The following is a 26,073-nucleotide window of genomic DNA, read 5'->3' as shown; positions in this document are numbered from 1 at the left end:
ATCTCAAAATTCCCAAATTCTATATAAGCAACCCCTAAAACCTCCCTCTTGGGTTGCACAGACCACCTTCGCCCCTTTCGGAAACACATTAAATGGCCTGGCCGGGCCCGTGTGCGAAATACGCATCAGTCGGAAAGCGCACGTTAAATCTCCAAAGTAAGTAAGTAAGTGGAGTCCTTCACTTCATTTCAATCCGTGAGAACGAACACATCTACTTTCCAATTATCCAAATTTGGCGCTACTGAATTCCTGTAGTATTTCATCCGACTGCATTCTAGTGTTGTGTCCGAAGGCCCTAGAAAATGGATCCAGTTCAAGTTGCCATCAAGCTGAGACGTCTCCTTATTGCCCACGACAATGCAGTGAAAGAGATCCTGACATTAGGTAAATATGAACTGTGCTCTTTTTCAGTCCCCTGCAAACATGGCAATATTGGTATCACACTGAATTTTAGAATTGAACAAAATAAAATGACATTGTTGTGAACACATTTAGCGAGATTTCTAATTACCCGTTTTATTGTTTTCAGATACCCAAGTCTACCATCTGATGGGGAAGATGACAGCCAACTCCTCCAACAACTGCATAATCCGAGGTGAACAGCTGATCCAGAGACGATGGGTGCTGGAAGGTGTCAAGGAGATGTTTACCATCTACAGACAACTCAAGTGGCAAGAGGTGCAAGCCTGTGTAAACGCCATCACCAAAGATGCTTCTGCAGAGAGTGATTCGGAGGCGGACTGGAATGCAGATACCTCTTTCAATGATGATGAAGCTTCCTTCACGGAACTCTTGTCCGACAGCTCATATAGTGAGGACGACGAAGACCAGGGAGACCTATACAGCAACGACAGCAGCTACGATATGACGACTCTCAGTCGAGCTTTGTCTGTAGACGACAGTGCACTTCATAGAAACGCCTAAGGGAAATCACAAGACCCATCCACATCAACTAGTGCTGCATTTACCTTGTTATTCATTTTTTGTTATTGTACACAAATGTTGCCTGACAGTGTGCAAAGGGCATCCTATTATATTGTAAACCACATTTGTTTGTTGATGAATATGCTGAGGAAATAAATAATGAAGTCGATATTATAATATTGATCATTTGCTGACACGCTCACGACATCTTGAAGACATCATTCGTATAGAAAGTTTGTGAGAGAGAGAAAAGGTTAATTTGAGATGGTATCTCACAATACCAAGCCTTCGATCATTTTACTTGGTTCTGAGTATGGCAATCATTCGCAGATATCGTCCTTAATCTATTCTTTGAAATAGGAAAAAGATACAGACTATTGAATATAAGATCAATTGAAATGAAACACATTTGGACATTAGGTATGATGGAGAAGAAGAGATTCCAATGTAATGGTTGCACCATAACATTAAATACAGTTTGGAACGTTGCAATTCGTTTTCCGTATCCATGCCGATCCTATAGCAAAAGGATTTAGACAGACGAACCACAACCCCATATGATATTGATCTGCGAGATATATATGTCATGTTGTATTTCATATTATCAGAGCATTTAATTGTTTCTCTTTCCTTTTGAAATGTACATGCCCAAGTGCTTAAGGAGAGAGTCATGCATGTTAAAAATTGTCAATGTAGACAGCATGGAAAACAAAAGGAAATTGAAACATTGACATCAACACAGGCCAAATAACATTTCTGATCCAAGTCAGCACTTGATGAATACTATTCCCCTGAAAGGCACTAAAAAGTAAAGATCAGAATATCCTGACATGAAACAGTGGGCATCTTTCAAAAACAATGCTAACAACGTGCTTATGTTTATCTAGCAACATACTCCAATTTCCATCATGTGCTTCAACAGCATTCTGTATTCAAAGATATAAATCATGACACCGTGCTTTGTAATTCTCCCAAAAACATGACAGTTATACACTGAAGATGATGTCTCTAGATCATTTAACACACATAAACTTTATTGTACATGCCTATTTATTTATTTATATAGTAACCTTTTAAGTAGCCGACGTCCATCCAAAAGCTTCTAAGATGGTTAATATCCAGATACTTAAGCCAAATGAGCTGCTTCAATTATACCATGATGATGGTATTCATAAAAAATAGTATTTGAAATGCTTCAAAACATACGTGCTGTATTTCGATCATGTAAGACGGGTTGGGAAAATGGTCAGATTATCATAGCATTTACGACCTCAAACAGATGTGTACAATAAGTTCAAGATTTGACTGTACATTTATTCACTTTGCCTTTGCCTACCAGAGTAAGGATTTCTTAGGATTGTGGACATGGTTTTCTCGGGTTTTTTAATTGAAACTAAACGTTCAGAGAAGCATCACACGATTTCCAAGCTGATAGAAGTTTCTGTGACTTGGTTTCTGTGGATGCGAAAGTAGCCACATCGGATTTTTAAGTATCACAACGTACTGCGCCGTTTGATCAATCCCGATTTAATCAATTAACAATGATTGATAATCCCTGGAGATAACAGGACTAGATTGGTTGAACTCTTCTCAGACCTCTCCCTTTATACGGAAACTTGTTTTGACAAGAAGTTGATTGGTTTCTCAAGTGGACAGTGAGATTCCTTTCGGATCAAAGCCTAATGAAGTTGCAGTGTAGCTTTGATCTCGCCACTGGCTTCGAAAATGCTCTCTTTGATCTATAAATCTCCACTACTATGTTTATACTAAGGGTCAGTATAAATGTTTTGCACGGACTGGAGTCCTTCACTTCATCTCAATCCGTGAGAACGAACACATCTACTTTCCAATTATCCAAATTTGGCGCTACTGAATTCCTGTAGTATTTCATCCGACTGCATTCTAGTGTTGTGTCCGAAGGCCCTAGAAAATGGATCCAGTTCAAGTTGCCATCAAGCTGAGACGTCTCCTTATTGCCCACGACAATGCAGTGAAAGAGATCCTGACATTAGGTAAATATGAACTGTGCTCCTTTTCAGTCCCCTGCAAACATGGCAATAGTGGTATCACACTGAATTTTAGAATTGAACAAAATAAAATGACATTGTTGTGAACACATTTACCGAGATTTCTAATTACCCGTTTTATTGTTTTCAGATACCCAAGTCTACCATCTGATGGGGAAGATGACAGCCAACTCCTCCAACAACTGCATAATCCGAGGTGAACAGCTGATCCAGAGACGATGGGTGCTGGAAGGTGTCAAGGAGATGTTTACCATCTACAGACAACTCAAGTGGCAAGAGGTGCAAGCCTGTGTAAACGCCATCACCAAAGATGCTTCTGCAGAGAGTGATTCGGAGGCGGACTGGAATGCAGATACCTCTTTCAATGATGATGAAGCTTCCTTCACGGAACTCTTGTCCGACAGCTCATATAGTGAGGACGACGAAGACCAGGGAGACCTATACAGCAACGACAGCAGCTACGATATGACGACTCTCAGTCGAGCTTTGTCTGTAGACGACAGTGCACTTCATAGAAACGCCTAAGGGAAATCACAAGTCCCATCCACATCAACTAGTGCTGCATTTACCTTGTTATTCATTTTTTGTTATTGTACACAAATGTTGCCTGACAGTGTGCAAAGGGCATCCTATTATATTGTAAACCACATTTGTTTGTTGATGAATATGCTGAGGAAATAAATAATGAAGTCGATATTATAATATTGATCATTTGCTGACACGCTCACGACATCTTGAAGACATCATTCGTATAGAAAGTTTGTGAGAGAGAGAAAAGGTTAATTTGAGATGGTATCTCACAATACCAAGCCTTCGATCATTTTACTTGGTTCTGAGTATGGCAATCATTCGCAGATATCGTCCTTAATCTATTCTTTGAAATAGGAAAAAGATACAGACTATTGAATATAAGATCAATTGAAATGAAACACATTTGGACATTAGGTATGATGGAGAAGAAGAGATTCCAATGTAATGGTTGCACCATAACATTAAATACAGTTTGGAACGTTGCAATTCGTTTTCCGTATCCATTCCGATCCTATAGCAAAAGGATTTAGACAGACGAACCACAACCCCATATGATATTGATCTGCGAGATATATATGTCATGTTGTATTTCATATTATCAGAGCATTTAATTGTTTCTCTTTCCTTTTGAAATGTACATGCCCAAGTGCTTAAGGAGAGAGTCATGCATGTTAAAAATTGTCAATGTAGACAGCATGGAAAACAAAAGGAAATTGAAACATTGACATCAACACAGGCCAAATAACATTTCTGATCCAAGTCAGCACTTGATGAATACTATTCCCCTGAAAGGCACTAAAAAGTAAAGATCAGAATATCCTGACATGAAACAGTGGGCATCTTTCAAAAACAATGCTAACAACGTGCTTATGTTTATCTAGCAACATACTCCAATTTCCATCATGTGCTTTAACAGCATTCTGTATTCAAAGATATAAATCATGACACCGTGCTTTGTAATTCTCCCAAAAACATGACAGTTATACACTGAAGATGATGTCTCTAGATCATTTAACACACATAAACTTTATTGTACATGCCTATTTATTTATTTATATAGTAACCTTTTAAGTAGCCGACGTCCATCCAAAAGCTTCTAAGATGGTTAATATCCAGATACTTGAGCTGCTTCAATTATACCATGATGATGGTATTCATAAAAAATAGTATTTGAAATGCTTCAAAACATACGTGCTGTATTTCGATCATGTAAGACGGGTTGGGAAAATGGTCAGATTATCATAGCATTTACGACCTCAAACAGATGTGTACAATAAGTTCAAGATTTGACTGTACATTTATTCACTTTGCCTTTGCCTACCAGAGTAAGGATTTCTTAGGATTGTGGACATGGTTTTCTCGGGTTTTTTAATTGAAACTAAACGTTCAGAGAAGCATCACACGATTTCCAAGCTGATAGAAGTTTCTGTGACTTGGTTTCTGTGGATGCGAAAGTAACCACATCGGATTTTTAAGTATCACAACGTGCTGCGCCGTTTGATCAATCCCGATTTAATCAATTAACAATGATTGATAATCCCTGGAGATAACAGGACTAGATTGGTTGAACTCTTCTCAGACCTCTCCCTTTATACGGAAACTTGTTTTGACAAGAAGTTGATTGGTTTCTCAAGTGGACAGTGAGATTCCTTTCGGATCAAAGCCTAATGAAGTTGCAGTGTAGCTTTGATCTCGCCACTGGCTTCGAAAATGCTCTCTTTGATCTATAAATCTCCACTACTATGTTTATACTAAGGGTCAGTATAAATGTTTTGCGCGGACTGGAGTCCTTCACTTCATCTCAATCCGTGAGAACGAACACATCTACTTTCCAATTATCCAAATTTGGCGCTACTGAATTCCTGTAGTATTTCATCCGACTGCATTCTAGTGTTGTGTCCGAAGGCCCTAGAAAATGGATCCAGTTCAAGTTGCCATCAAGCTGAGACGTCTCCTTATTGCCCACGACAATGCAGTGAAAGAGATCCTGACATTAGGTAAATATGAACTGTGCTCTTTTTCAGTCCCCTGCAAACATGGCAATATTGGTATCACACTGAATTTTAGAATTGAACAAAATAAAATGACATTGTTGTGAACACATTTAGCGAGATTTCTAATTACCCGTTTTATTGTTTTCAGATACCCAAGTCTACCATCTGATGCGGAAGATGACAGCCAACTCCTCCAACAACTGCATAATCCGAGGTGAACAGCTGATCCAGAGACGATGGGTGCTGGAAGGTGTCAAGGAGATGTTTACCATCTACAGACAACTCAAGTGGCAAGAGGTGCAAGCCTGTGTAAACGCCATCACCAAAGATGCTTCTGCAGAGAGTGATTCGGAGGCGGACTGGAATGCAGATACCTCTTTCAATGACGATGAAGCTTCCTTCATGGAACTCTTGTCCGACAGCTCATATAGTGAGGACGACGAAGACCAGGGAGACCTATACAGCAACGACAGCAGCTACGATATGACGACTCTCAGTCGAGCTTTGTCTGTAGACGACAGTGCACTTCATAGAAACGCCTAAGGGAAATCACAAGTCCCATCCACATCAACTAGTGCTGCATTTACCTTGTTATTCATTTTTTGTTATTGTACACAAATGTTGCCTGACAGTGTGCAAAGGGCATCCTATTATATTGTAAACCACATTTGTTTGTTGATGAATATGCTGAGGAAATAAATAATGAAGTCGATATTATAATCTTGATCATTTGCTGACACGCTCACGACATCTTGAAGACATCATTCGTATAGAAAGTTTGTGAGAGAGAGAAAAGGTTAATTTGAGATGGTATCTCACAATACCAAGCCTTCGATCATTTTACTTGGTTCTGAGTATGGCAATCATTCGCAGATATCGTCCTTAATCTATTCTTTGAAATAGGAAAAAGATACAGACTATTGAATATAAGATCAATTGAAATGAAACACATTTGGACATTAGGTATGATGGAGAAGAAGAGATTCCAATGTAATGGTTGCACCATAACATTAAATACAGTTTGGAACGTTGCAATTCGTTTTCCGTATCCATGCCGATCCTATAGCAAAAGGATTTAGACAGACGAACCACAACCCCATATGATATTGATCTGCGAGATATATATGTCATGTTGTATTTCATATTATCAGAGCATTTAATTGTTTCTCTTTCCTTTTGAAATGTACATGCCCAAGTGCTTAAGGAGAGAGTCATGCATGTTAAAAATTGTCAATGTAGACAGCATGGAAAACAAAAGGAAATTGAAACATTGACATCAACACAGGCCAAATAACATTTCTGATCCAAGTCAGCACTTGATGAATACTATTCCCCTGAAAGGCACTAAAAAGTAAAGATCAGAATATCCTGACATGAAACAGTGGGCATCTTTCAAAAACAATGCTAACAACGTGCTTATGTTTATCTAGCAACATACTCCAATTTCCATCATGTGCTTTAACAGCATTCTGTATTCAAAGATATAAATCATGACACCGTGCTTTGTAATTCTCCCAAAAACATGACAGTTATACACTGAAGATGATGTCTCTAGATCATTTAACACACATAAACTTTATTGTACATGCCTATTTATTTATTTATATAGTAACCTTTTAAGTAGCCGACGTCCATCCAAAAGCTTCTAAGATGGTTAATATCCAGATACTTAAGCCAAATGAGCTGCTTCAATTATACCATGATGATGGTATTCATAAAAAATAGTATTTGAAATGCTTCAAAACATACGTGCTGTATTTCGATCATGTAAGACGGGTTGGGAAAATGGTCAGATTATCATAGCATTTACGACCTCAAACAGATGTGTACAATAAGTTCAAGATTTGACTGTACATTTATTCACTTTGCCTTTGCCTACCAGAGTAAGGATTTCTTAGGATTGTGGACATGGTTTTCTCGGGTTTTTTAATTAAACTAAACGTTCAGAGAAGCATCACACGATTTCCAAGCTGATAGAAGTTTCTGTGACTTGGTTTCTGTGGATGCGGAAGTAACCACATCGGATTTTTAAGTATCACAACGTACTGCGCCGTTTGATCAATCCCGATTTAATCAATTAACAATGATTGATAATCCCTGGAGATAACAGGACTAGATTGGTTGAACTCTTCTCAGACCTCTCCCTTTATACGGAAACTTGTTTTGACAAGAAGTTGATTGGTTTCTCAAGTGGACAGTGAGATTCCTTTCGGATCAAAGCCTAATGAAGTTGCAGTGTAGCTTTGATCTCGCCACTGGCTTCGAAAATGCTCTCTTTGATCTATAAATCTCCACTACTATGTTTATACTAAGGGTCAGTATAAATGTTTTGCGCGGACTGGAGTCCTTCACTTCATCTCAATCCGTGAGAACGAACACATCTACTTTCCAATTATCCAAATTTGGCGCTACTGAATTCCTGTAGTATTTCATCCGACTGCATTCTAGTGTTGTGTCCGAAGGCCCTAGAAAATGGATCCAGTTCAAGTTGCCATCAAGCTGAGACGTCTCCTTATTGCCCACGACAATGCAGTGAAAGAGATCCTGACATTAGGTAAATATGAACTGTGCTCTTTTTCAGTCCCCTGCAAACATGGCAATATTGGTATCACACTGAATTTTAGAATTGAACAAAATAAAATGACATTGTTGTGAACACATTTACCGAGATTTCTAATTACCCGTTTTATTGTTTTCAGATACCCAAGTCTACCATCTGATGCGGAAGATGACAGCCAACTCCTCCAACAACTGCATAATCCGAGGTGAACAGCTGATCCAGAGACGATGGGTGCTGGAAGGTGTCAAGGAGATGTTTACCATCTACAGACAACTCAAGTGGCAAGAGGTGCAAGCCTGTGTAAACGCCATCACCAAAGATGCTTCTGCAGAGAGTGATTCGGAGGCGGACTGGAATGCAGATACCTCTTTCAACGATGATGAAGCTTCCTTCACGGAACTCTTGTCCGACAGCTCATATAGTGAGGACGACGAAGACCAGGGAGACCTATACAGCAACGACAGCAGCTACGATATGACGACTCTCAGTCGAGCTTTGTCTGTAGACGACAGTGCACTTCATAGAAACGCCTAAGGGAAATCACAAGTCCCATCCACATCAACTAGTGCTGCATTTACCTTGTTATTCATTTTTTGTTATTGTACACAAATGTTGCCTGACAGTGTGCAAAGGGCATCCTATTATATTGTAAACCACATTTGTTTGTTGATGAATATGCTGAGGAAATAAATAATGAAGTCGATATTATAATCTTGATCATTTGCTGACACGCTCACGACATCTTGAAGACATCATTCGTATAGAAAGTTTGTGAGAGAGAGAAAAGGTTAATTTGAGATGGTATCTCACAATACCAAGCCTTCGATCATTTTACTTGGTTCTGAGTATGGCAATCATTCGCAGATATCGTCCTTAATCTATTCTTTGAAATAGGAAAAAGATACAGACTATTGAATATAAGATCAATTGAAATGAAACACATTTGGACATTAGGTATGATGGAGAAGAAGAGATTCCAATGTAATGGTTGCACCATAACATTAAATACAGTTTGGAACGTTGCAATTCGTTTTCCGTATCCATGCCGATCCTATAGCAAAAGGATTTAGACAGACGAACCACAACCCCATATGATATTGATCTGCGAGATATATATGTCATGTTGTATTTCATATTATCAGAGCATTTAATTGTTTCTCTTTCCTTTTGAAATGTACATGCCCAAGTGCTTAAGGAGAGAGTCATGCATGTTAAAAATTGTCAATGTAGACAGCATGGAAAACAAAAGGAAATTGAAACATTGACATCAACACAGGCCAAATAACATTTCTGATCCAAGTCAGCACTTGATGAATACTATTCCCCTGAAAGGCACTAAAAAGTAAAGATCAGAATATCCTGACATGAAACAGTGGGCATCTTTCAAAAACAATGCTAACAACGTGCTTATGTTTATCTAGCAACATACTCCAATTTCCATCATGTGCTTTAACAGCATTCTGTATTCAAAGATATAAATCATGACACCGTGCTTTGTAATTCTCCCAAAAACATGACAGTTATACACTGAAGATGATGTCTCTAGATCATTTAACACACATAAACTTTATTGTACATGCCTATTTATTTATTTATATAGTAACCTTTTAAGTAGCCGACGTCCATCCAAAAGCTTCTAAGATGGTTAATATCCAGATACTTAAGCCAAATGAGCTGCTTCAATTATACCATGATGATGGTATTCATAAAAAATAGTATTTGAAATGCTTCAAAACATACGTGCTGTATTTCGATCATGTAAGACGGGTTGGGAAAATGGTCAGATTATCATAGCATTTACGACCTCAAACAGATGTGTACAATAAGTTCAAGATTTGACTGTACATTTATTCACTTTGCCTTTGCCTACCAGAGTAAGGATTTCTTAGGATTGTGGACATGGTTTTCTCGGGTTTTTTAATTAAACTAAACGTTCAGAGAAGCATCACACGATTTCCAAGCTGATAGAAGTTTCTGTGACTTGGTTTCTGTGGATGCGAAAGTAACCACATCGGATTTTTAAGTATCACAACGTACTGCGCCGTTTGATCAATCCCGATTTAATCAATTAACAATGATTGATAATCCCTGGAGATAACAGGACTAGATTGGTTGAACTCTTCTCAGACCTCTCCCTTTATACGGAAACTTGTTTTGACAAGAAGTTGATTGGTTTCTCAAGTGGACAGTGAGATTCCTTTCGGATCAAAGCCTAATGAAGTTGCAGTGTAGCTTTGATCTCGCCACTGGCTTCGAAAATGCTCTCTTTGATCTATAAATCTCCACTACTATGTTTATACTAAGGGTCAGTATAAATGTTTTGCGCGGACTGGAGTCCTTCACTTCATCTCAATCCGTGAGAACGAACACATCTACTTTCCAATTATCCAAATTTGGCGCTACTGAATTCCTGTAGTATTTCATCCGACTGCATTCTAGTGTTGTGTCCGAAGGCCCTAGAAAATGGATCCAGTTCAAGTTGCCATCAAGCTGAGACGTCTCCTTATTGCCCACGACAATGCAGTGAAAGAGATCCTGACATTAGGTAAATATGAACTGTGCTCTTTTTCAGTCCCCTGCAAACATGGCAATATTGGTATCACACTGAATTTTAGAATTGAACAAAATAAAATGACATTGTTGTGAACACATTTACCGAGATTTCTAATTACCCGTTTTATTGTTTTCAGATACCCAAGTCTACCATCTGATGCGGAAGATGACAGCCAACTCCTCCAACAACTGCATAATCCGAGGTGAACAGCTGATCCAGAGACGATGGGTGCTGGAAGGTGTCAAGGAGATGTTTACCATCTACAGACAACTCAAGTGGCAAGAGGTGCAAGCCTGTGTAAACGCCATCACCAAAGATGCTTCTGCAGAGAGTGATTCGGAGGCGGACTGGAATGCAGATACCTCTTTCAACGATGATGAAGCTTCCTTCACGGAACTCTTGTCCGACAGCTCATATAGTGAGGACGACGAAGACCAGGGAGACCTATACAGCAACGACAGCAGCTACGATATGACGACTCTCAGTCGAGCTTTGTCTGTAGACGACAGTGCACTTCATAGAAACGCCTAAGGGAAATCACAAGTCCCATCCACATCAACTAGTGCTGCATTTACCTTGTTATTCATTTTTTGTTATTGTACACAAATGTTGCCTGACAGTGTGCAAAGGGCATCCTATTATATTGTAAACCACATTTGTTTGTTGATGAATATGCTGAGGAAATAAATAATGAAGTCGATATTATAATATTGATCATTTGCTGACACGCTCACGACATCTTGAAGACATCATTCGTATAGAAAGTTTGTGAGAGAGAGAAAAGGTTAATTTGAGATGGTATCTCACAATACCAAGCCTTCGATCATTTTACTTGGTTCTGAGTATGGCAATCATTCGCAGATATCGTCCTTAATCTATTCTTTGAAATAGGAAAAAGATACAGACTATTGAATATAAGATCAATTGAAATGAAACACATTTGGACATTAGGTATGATGGAGAAGAAGAGATTCCAATGTAATGGTTGCACCATAACATTAAATACAGTTTGGAACGTTGCAATTCGTTTTCCGTATCCATGCCGATCCTATAGCAAAAGGATTTAGACAGACGAACCACAACCCCATATGATATTGATCTGCGAGATATATATGTCATGTTGTATTTCATATTATCAGAGCATTTAATTGTTTCTCTTTCCTTTTGAAATGTACATGCCCAAGTGCTTAAGGAGAGAGTCATGCATGTTAAAAATTGTCAATGTAGACAGCATGGAAAACAAAAGGAAATTGAAACATTGACATCAACACAGGCCAAATAACATTTCTGATCCAAGTCAGCACTTGATGAATACTATTCCCCTGAAAGGCACTAAAAAGTACAGATCAGAATATCCTGACATGAAACAGTGGGCATCTTTCAAAAACAATGCTAACAACGTGCTTATGTTTATCTAGCAACATACTCCAATTTCCATCATGTGCTTTAACAGCATTCTGTATTCAAAGATATAAATCATGACACCGTGCTTTGTAATTCTCCCAAAAACATGACAGTTATACACTGAAGATGATGTCTCTAGATCATTTAACACACATAAACTTTATTGTACATGCCTATTTATTTATTTATATAGTAACCTTTTAAGTAGCCGACGTCCATCCAAAAGCTTCTAAGATGGTTAATATCCAGATACTTAAGCCAAATGAGCTGCTTCAATTATACCATGATGATGGTATTCATAAAAAATAGTATTTGAAATGCTTCAAAACATACGTGCTGTATTTCGATCATGTAAGACGGGTTGGGAAAATGGTCAGATTATCATAGCATTTACGACCTCAAACAGATGTGTACAATAAGTTCAAGATTTGACTGTACATTTATTCACTTTGCCTTTGCCTACCAGAGTAAGGATTTCTTAGGATTGTGGACATGGTTTTCTCGGGTTTTTTAATTGAAACTAAACGTTCAGAGAAGCATCACACGATTTCCAAGCTGATAGAAGTTTCTGTGACTTGGTTTCTGTGGATGCGAAAGTAACCACATCGGATTTTTAAGTATCACAACGTACTGCGCCGTTTGATCAATCCCGATTTAATCAATTAACAATGATTGATAATCCCTGGAGATAACAGGACTAGATTGGTTGAACTCTTCTCAGACCTCTCCCTTTATACGGAAACTTGTTTTGACAAGAAGTTGATTGGTTTCTCAAGTGGACAGTGAGATTCCTTTCGGATCAAAGCCTATTGAAGTTGCAGTATAGCTTTGATCTCGCCACTGGCTTCGAAAATGCTCTCTTTGATCTATAAATCTCCACTACTATGTTTATACTAAGGGTCAGTATAAATGTTTTGCGCGGACTGGAGTCCTTCACTTCATCTCAATCCGTGAGAACGAACACATCTACTTTCCAATTATCCAAATTTGGCGCTACTGAATTCCTGTAGTATTTCATCCGACTGCATTCTAGTGTTGTGTCCGAAGGCCCTAGAAAATGGATCCAGTTCAAGTTGCCATCAAGCTGAGACGTCTCCTTATTGCCCACGACAATGCAGTGAAAGAGATCCTGACATTAGGTAAATATGAACTGTGCTCTTTTTCAGTCCCCTGCAAACATGGCAATATTGGTATCACACTGAATTTTAGAATTGAACAAAATAAAATGACATTGTTGTGAACACATTTAGCGAGATTTCTAATTACCCGTTTTATTGTTTTCAGATACCCAAGTCTACCATCTGATGGGGAAGATGACAGCCAACTCCTCCAACAACTGCATAATCCGAGGTGAACAGCTGATCCAGAGACGATGGGTGCTGGAAGGTGTCAAGGAGATGTTTACCATCTACAGACAACTCAAGTGGCAAGAGGTGCAAGCCTGTGTAAACGCCATCACCAAAGATGCTTCTGCAGAGAGTGATTCGGAGGCGGACTGGAATGCAGATACCTCTTTCAACGATGATGAAGCTTCCTTCACGGAACTCTTGTCCGACAGCTCATATAGTGAGGACGACGAAGACCAGGGAGACCTATACAGCAACGACAGCAGCTACGATATGACGACTCTCAGTCGAGCTTTGTCTGTAGACGACAGTGCACTTCATAGAAACGCCTAAGGGAAATCACAAGTCCCATCCACATCAACTAGTGCTGCATTTACCTTGTTATTCATTTTTTGTTATTGTACACAAATGTTGCCTGACAGTGTGCAAAGGGCATCCTATTATATTGTAAACCACATTTGTTTGTTGATGAATATGCTGAGGAAATAAATAATGAAGTCGATATTATAATATTGATCATTTGCTGACACGCTCACGACATCTTGAAGACATCATTCGTATAGAAAGTTTGTGAGAGAGAGAAAAGGTTAATTTGAGATGGTATCTCACAATACCAAGCCTTCGATCATTTTACTTGGTTCTGAGTATGGCAATCATTCGCAGATATCGTCCTTAATCTATTCTTTGAAATAGGAAAAAGATACAGACTATTGAATATAAGATCAATTGAAATGAAACACATTTGGACATTAGGTATGATGGAGAAGAAGAGATTCCAATGTAATGGTTGCACCATAACATTAAATACAGTTTGGAACGTTGCAATTCGTTTTCCGTATCCATGCCGATCCTATAGCAAAAGGATTTAGACAGGCGAACCACAACCCTATATGATATTGATCTGCGAGATATATATGTCATGTTGTATTTCATATTATCAGAGCATTTAATTGTTTCTCTTTCCTTTTGAAATGTACATGCCCAAGTGCTTAAGGAGAGAGTCATGCATGTTAAAAATTGTCAATGTAGACAGCATGGAAAACAAAAGGAAATTGAAACATTGACATCAACACAGGCCAAATAACATTTCTGATCCAAGTCAGCACTTGATGAATACTATTCCCCTGAAAGGCACTAAAAAGTAAAGATCAGAATATCCTGACATGAAACAGTGGGCATCTTTCAAAAACAATGCTAACAACGTGCTTATGTTTATCTAGCAACATACTCCAATTTCCATCATGTGCTTTAACAGCATTCTGTATTCAAAGATATAAATCATGACACCGTGCTTTGTAATTCTCCCAAAAACATGACAGTTATACACTGAAGATGATGTCTCTAGATCATTTAACACACATAAACTTTATTGTACATGCCTATTTATTTATTTATATAGTAACCTTTTAAGTAGCCGACGTCCATCCAAAAGCTTCTAAGATGGTTAATATCCAGATACTTAAGCCAAATGAGCTGCTTCAATTATACCATGATGATGGTATTCATAAAAAATAGTATTTGAAATGCTTCAAAACATACGTGCTGTATTTCGATCATGTAAGACGGGTTGGGAAAATGGTCAGATTATCATAGCATTTACGACCTCAAACAGATGTGTACAATAAGTTCAAGATTTGACTGTACATTTATTCACTTTGCCTTTGCCTACCAGAGTAAGGATTTCTTAGGATTGTGGACATGGTTTTCTCGGGTTTTTTAATTAAACTAAACGTTCAGAGAAGCATCACACGATTTCCAAGCTGATAGAAGTTTCTGTGACTTGGTTTCTGTGGATGCGAAAGTAACCACATCGGATTTTTAAGTATCACAACGTACTGCGCCGTTTGATCAATCCCGATTTAATCAATTAACAATGATTGATAATCCCTGGAGATAACAGGACTAGATTGGTTGAACTCTTCTCAGACCTCTCCCTTTATACGGAAACTTGTTTTGACAAGAAGTTGATTGGTTTCTCAAGTGGACAGTGAGATTCCTTTCGGATCAAAGCCTAATGAAGTTGCAGTGTAGCTTTGATCTCGCCACTGGCTTCGAAAATGCTCTCTTTGATCTATAAATCTCCACTACTATGTTTATACTAAGGGTCAGTATAAATGTTTTGCGCGGACTGGAGTCCTTCACTTCATCTCAATCCGTGAGAACGAACACATCTACTTTCCAATTATCCAAATTTGGCGCTACTGAATTCCTGTAGTATTTCATCCGACTGCATTCTAGTGTTGTGTCCGAAGGCCCTAGAAAATGGATCCAGTTCAAGTTGCCATCAAGCTGAGACGTCTCCTTATTGCCCACGACAATGCAGTGAAAGAGATCCTGACATTAGGTAAATATGAACTGTGCTCTTTTTCAGTCCCCTGCAAACATGGCAATATTGGTATCACACTGAATTTTAGAATTGAACAAAATAAAATGACATTGTTGTGAACACATTTAGCGAGATTTCTAATTACCCGTTTTATTGTTTTCAGATACCCAAGTCTACCATCTGATGGGGAAGATGACAGCCAACTCCTCCAACAACTGCATAATCCGAGGTGAACAGCTGATCCAGAGACGATGGGTGCTGGAAGGTGTCAAGGAGATGTTTACCATCTACAGACAACTCAAGTGGCAAGAGGTGCAAGCCTGTGTAAACGCCATCACCAAAGATGCTTCTGCAGAGAGTGATTCGGAGGCGGACTGGAATGCAGATACCTCTTTCAACGATGATGAAGCTTCCTTCACGGAACTCTTGTCCGACAGCTCATATAGTGAGGACCAGGGAGACCTATACAGCAACGACAGCAGCTACGATATGACGACTCTCAGTCGAGCTTTGTCTGTAGACGACAGTGCACTTCATAGAAACGCCTAAGGGAAATCACAAGTCCCATCCACATCAACTAGTGCTGCATTTACCTTGTTATTCATTTTTTGTTATTGTACACAAATGTTGCCTGACAGTGTGCAAAGGGCATCCTATTATATTGTAAACCACATTTGTTTGTTGATGAATATGCTGAGGAAATAAATAATGAAGTCGATATTATAATATTGATCATTTGCTGACACGCTCACGACATCTTGAAGACATCATTCGTATAGAAAGTTTGTGAGAGAGAGAAAAGGTTAATTTGAGATGGTATCTCACAATACCAAGCCTTCGATCATTTTACTTGGTTCTGAGTATGGCAATCATTCGCAGATATCGTCCTTAATCTATTCTTTGAAATAGGAAAAAGATACAGACTATTGAATATAAGATCAATTGAAATGAAACACATTTGGACATTAGGTATGATGGAGAAGAAGAGATTCCAATGTAATGGTTGCACCATAACATTAAATACAGTTTGGAACGTTGCAATTCGTTTTCCGTATCCATGCCGATCCTATAGCAAAAGGATTTAGACAGACGAACCACAACCCCATATGATATTGATCTGCGAGATATATATGTCATGTTGTATTTCATATTATCAGAGCATTTAATTGTTTCTCTTTCCTTTTGAAATGTACATGCCCAAGTGCTTACGGAGAGAGTCATGCATGTTAAAAATTGTCAATGTAGACAGCATGGAAAACAAAAGGAAATTGAAACATTGACATCAACACAGGCCAAATAACATTTCTGATCCAAGTCAGCACTTGATGAATCTTATTCCCCTGAAAGGCACTAAAAAGTAAAGATCAGAATATCCTGACATGAAACAGTGGGCATCTTTCAAAAACAATGCTAACAACGTGCTTATGTTTATCTAGCAACATACTCCAATTTCCATCATGTGCTTTAACAGCATTCTGTATTCAAAGATATAAATCATGACACCGTGCTTTGTAATTCTCCCAAAAACATGACAGTTATACACTGAAGATGATGTCTCTAGATCATTTAACACACATAAACTTTATTGTACATGCCTATTTATTTATTTATATAGTAACCTTTTAAGTAGCCGACGTCCATCCAAAAGCTTCTAAGATGGTTAATATCCAGATACTTAAGCCAAATGAGCTGCTTCAATTATACCATGATGATGGTATTCATAAAAAATAGTATTTGAAATGCTTCAAAACATACGTGCTGTATTTCGATCATGTAAGACGGGTTGGGAAAATGGTCAGATTATCATAGCATTTACGACCTCAAACAGATGTGTACAATAAGTTCAAGATTTGACTGTACATTTATTCACTTTGCCTTTGCCTACCAGAGTAAGGATTTCTTAGGATTGTGGACATGGTTTTCTCGGGTTTTTTAATTAAACTAAACGTTCAGAGAAGCATCACACGATTTCCAAGCTGATAGAAGTTTCTGTGACTTGGTTTCTGTGGATGCGAAAGTAACCACATCGGATTTTTAAGTATCACAACGTACTGCGCCGTTTGATCAATCCCGATTTAATCAATTAACAATGATTGATAATCCCTGGAGATAACAGGACTAGATTGGTTGAACTCTTCTCAGACCTCTCCCTTTATACGGAAACTTGTTTTGACAAGAAGTTGATTGGTTTCTCAAGTGGACAGTGAGATTCCTTTCGGATCAAAGCCTAATGAAGTTGCAGTGTAGCTTTGATCTCGCCACTGGCTTCGAAAATGCTCTCTTTGATCTATAAATCTCCACTACTATGTTTATACTAAGGGTCAGTATAAATGTTTTGCGCGGACTGGAGTCCTTCACTTCATCTCAATCCGTGAGAACGAACCCATCTACTTTCCAATTATCCAAATTTGGCGCTACTGAATTCCTGTAGTATTTCATCCGACTGCATTCTAGTGTTGTGTCCGAAGGCCCTAGAAAATGGATCCAGTTCAAGTTGCCATCAAGCTGAGACGTCTCCTTATTGCCCACGACAATGCAGTGAAAGAGATCCTGACATTAGGTAAATATGAACTGTGCTCTTTTTCAGTCCCCTGCAAACATGGCAATATTGGTATCACACTGAATTTTAGAATTGAACAAAATAAAATGACATTGTTGTGAACACATTTAGCGAGATTTCTAATTACCCGTTTTATTGTTTTCAGATACCCAAGTCTACCATCTGATGCGGAAGATGACAGCCAACTCCTCCAACAACTGCATAATCCGAGGTGAACAGCTGATCCAGAGACGATGGGTGCTGGAAGGTGTCAAGGAGATGTTTACCATCTACAGACAACTCAAGTGGCAAGAGGTGCAAGCCTGTGTAAACGCCATCACCAAAGATGCTTCTGCAGAGAGTGATTCGGAGGCGGACTGGAATGCAGATACCTCTTTCAACGATGATGAAGCTTCCTTCACTGAACTCTTGTCCGACAGCTCATATAGTGAGGACGACGAAGACCAGGGAGACCTATACAGCAACGACAGCAGCTACGATATGACGACTCTCAGTCGAGCTTTGTCTGTAGACGACAGTGCACTTCATAGAAACGCCTAAGGGAAATCACAAGACCCATCCACATCAACTAGTGCTGCATTTACCTTGTTATTCATTTTTTGTTATTGTACACAAATGTTGCCTGACAGTGTGCAAAGGGCATCCTATTATATTGTAAACCACATTTGTTTGTTGATGAATATGCTGAGGAAATAAATAATGAAGTCGATATTATAATATTGATCATTTGCTGACACGCTCACGACATCTTGAAGACATCATTCGTATAGAAAGTTTGTGAGAGAGAGAAAAGGTTAATTTGAGATGGTATCTCACAATACCAAGCCTTCGATCATTTTACTTGGTTCTGAGTATGGCAATCATTCGCAGATATCGTCCTTAATCTATTCTTTGAAATAGGAAAAAGATACAGACTATTGAATATAAGATCAATTGAAATGAAACACATTTGGACATTAGGTATGATGGAGAAGAAGAGATTCCAATGTAATGGTTGCACCATAACATTAAATACAGTTTGGAACGTTGCAATTCGTTTTCCGTATCCATTCCGATCCTATAGCAAAAGGATTTAGACAGACGAACCACAACCCCATATGATATTGATCTGCGAGATATATATGTCATGTTGTATTTCATATTATCAGAGCATTTAATTGTTTCTCTTTCCTTTTGAAATGTACATGCCCAAGTGCTTAAGGAGAGAGTCATGCATGTTAAAAATTGTCAATGTAGACAGCATGGAAAACAAAAGGAAATTGAAACATTGACATCAACACAGGCCAAATAACATTTCTGATCCAAGTCAGCACTTGATGAATACTATTCCCCTGAAAGGCACTAAAAAGTAAAGATCAGAATATCCTGACATGAAACAGTGGGCATCTTTCAAAAACAATGCTAACAATGTGCTTATGTTTATCTAGCAACATACTCCAATTTCCATCATGTGCTTTAACAGCATTCTGTATTCAAAGATATAAATCATGACACCGTGCTTTGTAATTCTCCCAAAAACATGACAGTTATACACTGAAGATGATGTCTCTAGATCATTTAACACACATAAACTTTATTGTACATGCCTATTTATTTATTTATATAGTAACCTTTTAAGTAGCCGACGTCCATCCAAAAGCTTCTAAGATGGTTAATATCCAGATACTTAAGCCAAATGAGCTGCTTCAATTATACCATGATGATGGTATTCATAAAAAATAGTATTTGAAATGCTTCAAAACATACGTGCTGTATTTCGATCATGTAAGACGGGTTGGGAAAATGGTCAGATTATCATAGCATTTACGACCTCAAACAGATGTGTACAATAAGTTCAAGATTTGACTGTACATTTATTCACTTTGCCTTTGCCTACCAGAGTAAGGATTTCTTAGGATTGTGGACATGGTTTTCTCGGGTTTTTTAATTAAACTAAACGTTCAGAGAAGCATCACACGATTTCCAAGCTGATAGAAGTTTCTGTGACTTGGTTTCTGTGGATGCGAAAGTAACCACATCGGATTTTTAAGTATCACAACGTACTGCGCCGTTTGATCAATCCCGATTTAATCAATTAACAATAATTGATAATCCCTGGAGATAACAGGACTAGATTGGTTGAACTCTTCTCAGACCTCTCCCTTTATACGGAAACTTGTTTTGACAAGAAGTTGATTGGTTTCTCAAGTGGACAGTGAGATTCCTTTCGGATCAAAGCCTAATGAAGTTGCAGTGTAGCTTTGATCTCGCCACTGGCTTCGAAAATGCTCTCTTTGATCTATAAATCTCCACTACTATGTTTATACTAAGGGTCAGTATAAATGTTTTGCGCGGACTGGAGTCCTTCACTTCATCTCAATCCGTGAGAACGAACACATCTACTTTCCAATTATCCAAATTTGGCGCTACTGAATTCCTGTAGTATTTCATCCGACTGCATTCTAGTGTTGTGTCCGAAGGCCCTAGAAAATGGATCCAGTTCAAGTTGCCATCAAGCTGAGACGTCTCCTTATTGCCCACGACAATGCAGTGAAAGAGATCCTGACATTAGGTAAATATGAACTGTGCTCTTTTTCAGTCCCCTGCAAACATGGCAATATTGGTATCACACTGAATTTTAGAATTGAACAAAATAAAATGACATTGTTGTGAACACATTTACCGAGATTTCTAATTACCCGTTTTATTGTTTTCAGATACCCAAGTCTACCATCTGATGCGGAAGATGACAGCCAACTCCTCCAACAACTGCATAATCCGAGGTGAACAGCTGATCCAGAGACGATGGGTGCTGGAAGGTGTCAAGGAGATGTTTACCATCTACAGACAACTCAAGTGGCAAGAGGTGCAAGCCTGTGTAAACGCCATCACCAAAGATGCTTCTGCAGAGAGTGATTCGGAGGCGGACTGGAATGCAGATACCTCTTTCAACGATGATGAAGCTTCCTTCACGGAACTCTTGTCCGACAGCTCATATAGTGAGGACGACGAAGACCAGGGAGACCTATACAGCAACGACAGCAGCTACGATATGACGACTCTCAGTCGAGCTTTGTCTGTAGACGACAGTGCACTTCATAGAAACGCCTAAGGGAAATCACAAGTCCCATCCACATCAACTAGTGCTGCATTTACCTTGTTATTCATTTTTTGTTATTGTACACAAATGTTGCCTGACAGTGTGCAAAGGGCATCCTATTATATTGTAAACCACATTTGTTTGTTGATGAATATGCTGAGGAAATAAATAATGAAGTCGATATTATAATATTGATCATTTGCTGACACGCTCACGACATCTTGAAGACATCATTCGTATAGAAAGTTTGTGAGAGAGAGAAAAGGTTAATTTGAGATGGTATCTCACAATACCAAGCCTTCGATCATTTTACTTGGTTCTGAGTATGGCAATCATTCGCAGATATCGTCCTTAATCTATTCTTTGAAATAGGAAAAAGATACAGACTATTGAATATAAGATCAATTGAAATGAAACACATTTGGACATTAGGTATGATGGAGAAGAAGAGATTCCAATGTAATGGTTGCACCATAACATTAAATACAGTTTGGAACGTTGCAATTCGTTTTCCGTATCCATGCCGATCCTATAGCAAAAGGATTTAGACAGACGAACCACAACCCCATATGATATTGATCTGCGAGATATATATGTCATGTTGTATTTCATATTATCAGAGCATTTAATTGTTTCTCTTTCCTTTTGAAATGTACATGCCCAAGTGCTTAAGGAGAGAGTCATGCATGTTAAAAATTGTCAATGTACACAGCATGGAAAACAAAAGGAAATTGAAACATTGACATCAACACAGGCCAAATAACATTTCTGATCCAAGTCAGCACTTGATGAATACTATTCCCCTGAAAGGCACTAAAAAGTAAAGATCAGAATATCCTGACATGAAACAGTGGGCATCTTTCAAAAACAATGCTAACAACGTGCTTATGTTTATCTAGCAACATACTCCAATTTCCATCATGTGCTTTAACAGCATTCTGTATTCAAAGATATAAATCATGACACCGTGCTTTGTAATTCTCCCAAAAACATGACAGTTATACACTGAAGATGATGTCTCTAGATCATTTAACACACATAAACTTTATTGTACATGCCTATTTATTTATTTATATAGTAACCTTTTAAGTAGCCGACGTCCATCCAAAAGCTTCTAAGATGGTTAATATCCAGATACTTAAGCCAAATGAGCTGCTTCAATTATACCATGATGATGGTATTCATAAAAAATAGTATTTGAAATGCTTCAAAACATACGTGCTGTATTTCGATCATGTAAGACGGGTTGGGAAAATGGTCAGATTATCATAGCATTTACGACCTCAAACAGATGTGTACAATAAGTTCAAGATTTGACTGTACATTTATTCACTTTGCCTTTGCCTACCAGAGTAAGGATTTCTTAGGATTGTGGACATGGTTTTCTCGGGTTTTTTAATTAAACTAAACGTTCAGAGAAGCATCACACGATTTCCAAGCTGATAGAAGTTTCTGTGACTTGGTTTCTGTGGATGCGAAAGTAACCACATCGGATTTTTAAGTATCACAACGTACTGCGCCGTTTGATCAATCCCGATTTAATCAATTAACAATGATTGATAATCCCTGGAGATAACAGGACTAGATTGGTTGAACTCTTCTCAGACCTCTCCCTTTATACGGAAACTTGTTTTGACAAGAAGTTGATTGGTTTCTCAAGTGGACAGTGAGATTCCTTTCGGATCAAAGCCTAATGAAGTTGCAGTGTAGCTTTGATCTCGCCACTGGCTTCGAAAATGCTCTCTTTGATCTATAAATCTCCACTACTATGTTTATACTAAGGGTCAGTATAAATGTTTTGCGCGGACTGGAGTCCTTCACTTCATCTCAATCCGTGAGAACGAACACATCTACTTTCCAATTATCCAAATTTGGCGCTACTGAATTCCTGTAGTATTTCATCCGACTGCATTCTAGTGTTGTGTCCGAAGGCCCTAGAAAATGGATCCAGTTCAAGTTGCCATCAAGCTGAGACGTCTCCTTATTGCCCACGACAATGCAGTGAAAGAGATCCTGACATTAGGTAAATATGAACTGTGCTCTTTTTCAGTCCCCTGCAAACATGGCAATATTGGTATCACACTGAATTTTAGAATTGAACAAAATAAAATGACATTGTTGTGAACACATTTACCGAGATTTCTAATTACCCGTTTTATTGTTTTCAGATACCCAAGTCTACCATCTGATGCGGAAGATGACAGCCAACTCCTCCAACAACTGCATAATCCGAGGTGAACAGCTGATCCAGAGACGATGGGTGCTGGAAGGTGTCAAGGAGATGTTTACCATCTACAGACAACTCAAGTGGCAAGAGGTGCAAGCCTGTGTAAACGCCATCACCAAAGATGCTTCTGCAGAGAGTGATTCGGAGGCGGACTGGAATGCAGATACCTCTTTCAACGATGATGAAGCTTCCTTCACGGAACTCTTGTCCGACAGCTCATATAGTGAGGACGACGAAGACCAGGGAGACCTATACAGCAACGACAGCAGCTACGATATGACGACTCTCAGTCGAGCTTTGTCTGTAGACGACAGTGCACTTCATAGAAACGCCTAAGGGAAATCACAAGTCCCATCCACATCAACTAGTGCTGCATTTACCTTGTTATTCATTTTTTGTTATTGTACACAAATGTTGCCTGACAGTGTGCAAAGGGCATCCTATTATATTGTAAACCACATTTGTTTGTTGATGAATATGCTGAGGAAATAAATAATGAAGTCGATATTATAATATTGATCATTTGCTGACACGCTCACGACATCTTGAAGACATCATTCGTATAGAAAGTTTGTGAGAGAGAGAAAAGGTTAATTTGAGATGGTATCTCACAATACCAAGCCTTCGATCATTTTACTTGGTTCTGAGTATGGAGAGCATTCGCAGATATCGTCCTTAATCTATTCTTTGAAATAGGAAAAAGATACAGACTATTGAATATAAGATCAATTGAAATGAAACACATTTGGACATTAGGTATGATGGAGAAGAAGAGATTCCAATGTAATGGTTGCACCATAATATTAAATACAGTTTGGAACGTTGCAATTCGTTTTCCGTATCCATGCCGATCCTATAGCAAAAGGATTTAGACAGACGAACCACAACCCCATATGATATTGATCTGCGAGATATATATGTCATGTTGTATTTCATATTATCAGAGCATTTAATTGTTTCTCTTTCCTTTTGAAATGTACATGCCCAAGTGCTTAAGGAGAGAGTCATGCATGTTAAAAATTGTCAATGTAGACAGCATGGAAAACAAAAGGAAATTGAAACATTGACATCAACACAGGCCAAATAACATTTCTGATCCAAGTCAGCACTTGATGAATACTATTCCCCTGAAAGGCACTAAAAAGTAAAGATCAGAATATCCTGACATGAAACAGTGGGCATCTTTCAAAAACAATGCTAACAACGTGCTTATGTTTATCTAGCAACATACTCCAATTTCCATCATGTGCTTTAACAGCATTCTGTATTCAAAGATATAAATCATGACACCGTGCTTTGTAATTCTCCCAAAAACATGACAGTTATACACTGAAGATGATGTCTCTAGATCATTTAACACACATAAACTTTATTGTACATGCCTATTTATTTATTTATATAGTAACCTTTTAAGTAGCCGACGTCCATCCAAAAGCTTCTAAGATGGTTAATATCCAGATACTTAAGCCAAATGAGCTGCTTCAATTATACCATGATGATGGTATTCATAAAAAATAGTATTTGAAATGCTTCAAAACATACGTGCTGTATTTCGATCATGTAAGACGGGTTGGGAAAATGGTCAGATTATCATAGCATTTACGACCTCAAACAGATGTGTACAATAAGTTCAAGATTTGACTGTACATTTATTCACTTTGCCTTTGCCTACCAGAGTAAGGATTTCTTAGGATTGTGGACATGGTTTTCTCGGGTTTTTTAATTGAAACTAAACGTTCAGAGAAGCATCACACGATTTCCAAGCTGATAGAAGTTTCTGTGACTTGGTTTCTGTGGATGCGAAAGTAACCACATCGGATTTTTAAGTATCACAACGTACTGCGCCGTTTGATCAATCCCGATTTAATCAATTAACAATGATTGATAATCCCTGGAGATAACAGGACTAGATTGGTTGAACTCTTCTCAGACCTCTCCCTTTATACGGAAACTTGTTTTGACAAGAAGTTGATTGGTTTCTCAAGTGGACAGTGAGATTCCTTTCGGATCAAAGCCTAATGAAGTTGCAGTGTAGCTTTGATCTCGCCACTGGCTTCGAAAATGCTCTCTTTGATCTATAAATCTCCACTACTATGTTTATACTAAGGGTCAGTATAAATGTTTTGCGCGGACTGGAGTCCTTCACTTCATCTCAATCCGTGAGAACGAACACATCTACTTTCCAATTATCCAAATTTGGCGCTACTGAATTCCTGTAGTATTTCATCCGACTGCATTCTAGTGTTGTGTCCGAAGGCCCTAGAAAATGGATCCAGTTCAAGTTGCCATCAAGCTGAGACGTCTCCTTATTGCCCACGACAATGCAGTGAAAGAGATCCTGACATTAGGTAAATATGAACTGTGCTCTTTTTCAGTCCCCTGCAAACATGGCAATATTGGTATCACACTGAATTTTAGAATTGAACAAAATAAAATGACATTGTTGTGAACACATTTAGCGAGATTTCTAATTACCCGTTTTATTGTTTTCAGATACCCAAGTCTACCATCTGATGCGGAAGATGACAGCCAAGTCCTCCA

At 38.5% G+C, this 26,073-nt stretch overlaps 6 protein-coding genes across 6 annotated transcripts; all 6 read left to right on the top strand.

Moving 5' to 3' along the window:
* Window positions 1–4,983: 4,983 nt before the first annotated feature.
* On the top strand, window positions 4,984–6,019 carry LOC124119705. The gene is made up of 2 exons (XM_046482304.2): window positions 4,984–5,479; window positions 5,625–6,019. The coding sequence occupies exons 1-2, from the start codon at window positions 5,398–5,400 to the stop codon at window positions 6,017–6,019; spliced, it is 477 nt and encodes a 158-aa protein (XP_046338260.2). The 5' UTR covers window positions 4,984–5,397.
* Window positions 6,020–7,523: 1,504 nt separating this feature from the next.
* Window positions 7,524–8,570, top strand: LOC125377322. Its single transcript, XM_048390350.1, has 2 exons — window positions 7,524–8,030; window positions 8,176–8,570. The coding sequence occupies exons 1-2, from the start codon at window positions 7,949–7,951 to the stop codon at window positions 8,568–8,570; spliced, it is 477 nt and encodes a 158-aa protein (XP_048246307.1). The 5' UTR covers window positions 7,524–7,948.
* A 1,480-nt stretch (window positions 8,571–10,050) lies between these two features.
* On the top strand, window positions 10,051–11,121 carry LOC124119860. The gene is made up of 2 exons (XM_046482521.2): window positions 10,051–10,581; window positions 10,727–11,121. The coding sequence occupies exons 1-2, from the start codon at window positions 10,500–10,502 to the stop codon at window positions 11,119–11,121; spliced, it is 477 nt and encodes a 158-aa protein (XP_046338477.1). The 5' UTR covers window positions 10,051–10,499.
* A 6,939-nt stretch (window positions 11,122–18,060) lies between these two features.
* Window positions 18,061–18,766, top strand: LOC125377321. The gene is made up of 2 exons (XM_048390348.1): window positions 18,061–18,226; window positions 18,372–18,766. The coding sequence occupies exons 1-2, from the start codon at window positions 18,145–18,147 to the stop codon at window positions 18,764–18,766; spliced, it is 477 nt and encodes a 158-aa protein (XP_048246305.1). The 5' UTR covers window positions 18,061–18,144.
* A 1,553-nt stretch (window positions 18,767–20,319) lies between these two features.
* LOC125377320 lies at window positions 20,320–21,317 on the top strand. Its single transcript, XM_048390347.1, has 2 exons — window positions 20,320–20,777; window positions 20,923–21,317. The coding sequence occupies exons 1-2, from the start codon at window positions 20,696–20,698 to the stop codon at window positions 21,315–21,317; spliced, it is 477 nt and encodes a 158-aa protein (XP_048246304.1). The 5' UTR covers window positions 20,320–20,695.
* A 1,480-nt stretch (window positions 21,318–22,797) lies between these two features.
* LOC124119838 lies at window positions 22,798–23,868 on the top strand. Its single transcript, XM_046482494.2, has 2 exons — window positions 22,798–23,328; window positions 23,474–23,868. Exons 1-2 carry the CDS (start codon window positions 23,247–23,249, stop codon window positions 23,866–23,868), a joined length of 477 nt encoding a protein of 158 aa, XP_046338450.2. The 5' UTR covers window positions 22,798–23,246.
* Window positions 23,869–26,073: the final 2,205 nt, after the last annotated feature.

Source organism: Haliotis rufescens, unplaced genomic scaffold (assembly GCF_023055435.1).
Source record: "Haliotis rufescens isolate VD_foot unplaced genomic scaffold, xgHalRufe1.0.p SCAF_9, whole genome shotgun sequence".
Taxonomy (NCBI): Eukaryota; Metazoa; Mollusca; class Gastropoda; order Lepetellida; family Haliotidae; genus Haliotis; species Haliotis rufescens.
Note: the sequence above shows the minus strand (reverse complement) of the source record. Positions and strands in the feature narration are given on the sequence as shown.

Coding starts and splice junctions, on each gene's coding strand:
- LOC124119705 (XM_046482304.2), top strand. CDS start 5,398: ATGGATCCAGTTCAAGTTGCCATCAAGCTGAGACGTCTCCTTATTGCC. Junction 5,480..5,624: donor GAAAGAGATCCTGACATTAG/GTAAATATGAAC, acceptor TATTGTTTTCAG/ATACCCAAGTCTACCATCTG.
- LOC125377322 (XM_048390350.1), top strand. CDS start 7,949: ATGGATCCAGTTCAAGTTGCCATCAAGCTGAGACGTCTCCTTATTGCC. Junction 8,031..8,175: donor GAAAGAGATCCTGACATTAG/GTAAATATGAAC, acceptor TATTGTTTTCAG/ATACCCAAGTCTACCATCTG.
- LOC124119860 (XM_046482521.2), top strand. CDS start 10,500: ATGGATCCAGTTCAAGTTGCCATCAAGCTGAGACGTCTCCTTATTGCC. Junction 10,582..10,726: donor GAAAGAGATCCTGACATTAG/GTAAATATGAAC, acceptor TATTGTTTTCAG/ATACCCAAGTCTACCATCTG.
- LOC125377321 (XM_048390348.1), top strand. CDS start 18,145: ATGGATCCAGTTCAAGTTGCCATCAAGCTGAGACGTCTCCTTATTGCC. Junction 18,227..18,371: donor GAAAGAGATCCTGACATTAG/GTAAATATGAAC, acceptor TATTGTTTTCAG/ATACCCAAGTCTACCATCTG.
- LOC125377320 (XM_048390347.1), top strand. CDS start 20,696: ATGGATCCAGTTCAAGTTGCCATCAAGCTGAGACGTCTCCTTATTGCC. Junction 20,778..20,922: donor GAAAGAGATCCTGACATTAG/GTAAATATGAAC, acceptor TATTGTTTTCAG/ATACCCAAGTCTACCATCTG.
- LOC124119838 (XM_046482494.2), top strand. CDS start 23,247: ATGGATCCAGTTCAAGTTGCCATCAAGCTGAGACGTCTCCTTATTGCC. Junction 23,329..23,473: donor GAAAGAGATCCTGACATTAG/GTAAATATGAAC, acceptor TATTGTTTTCAG/ATACCCAAGTCTACCATCTG.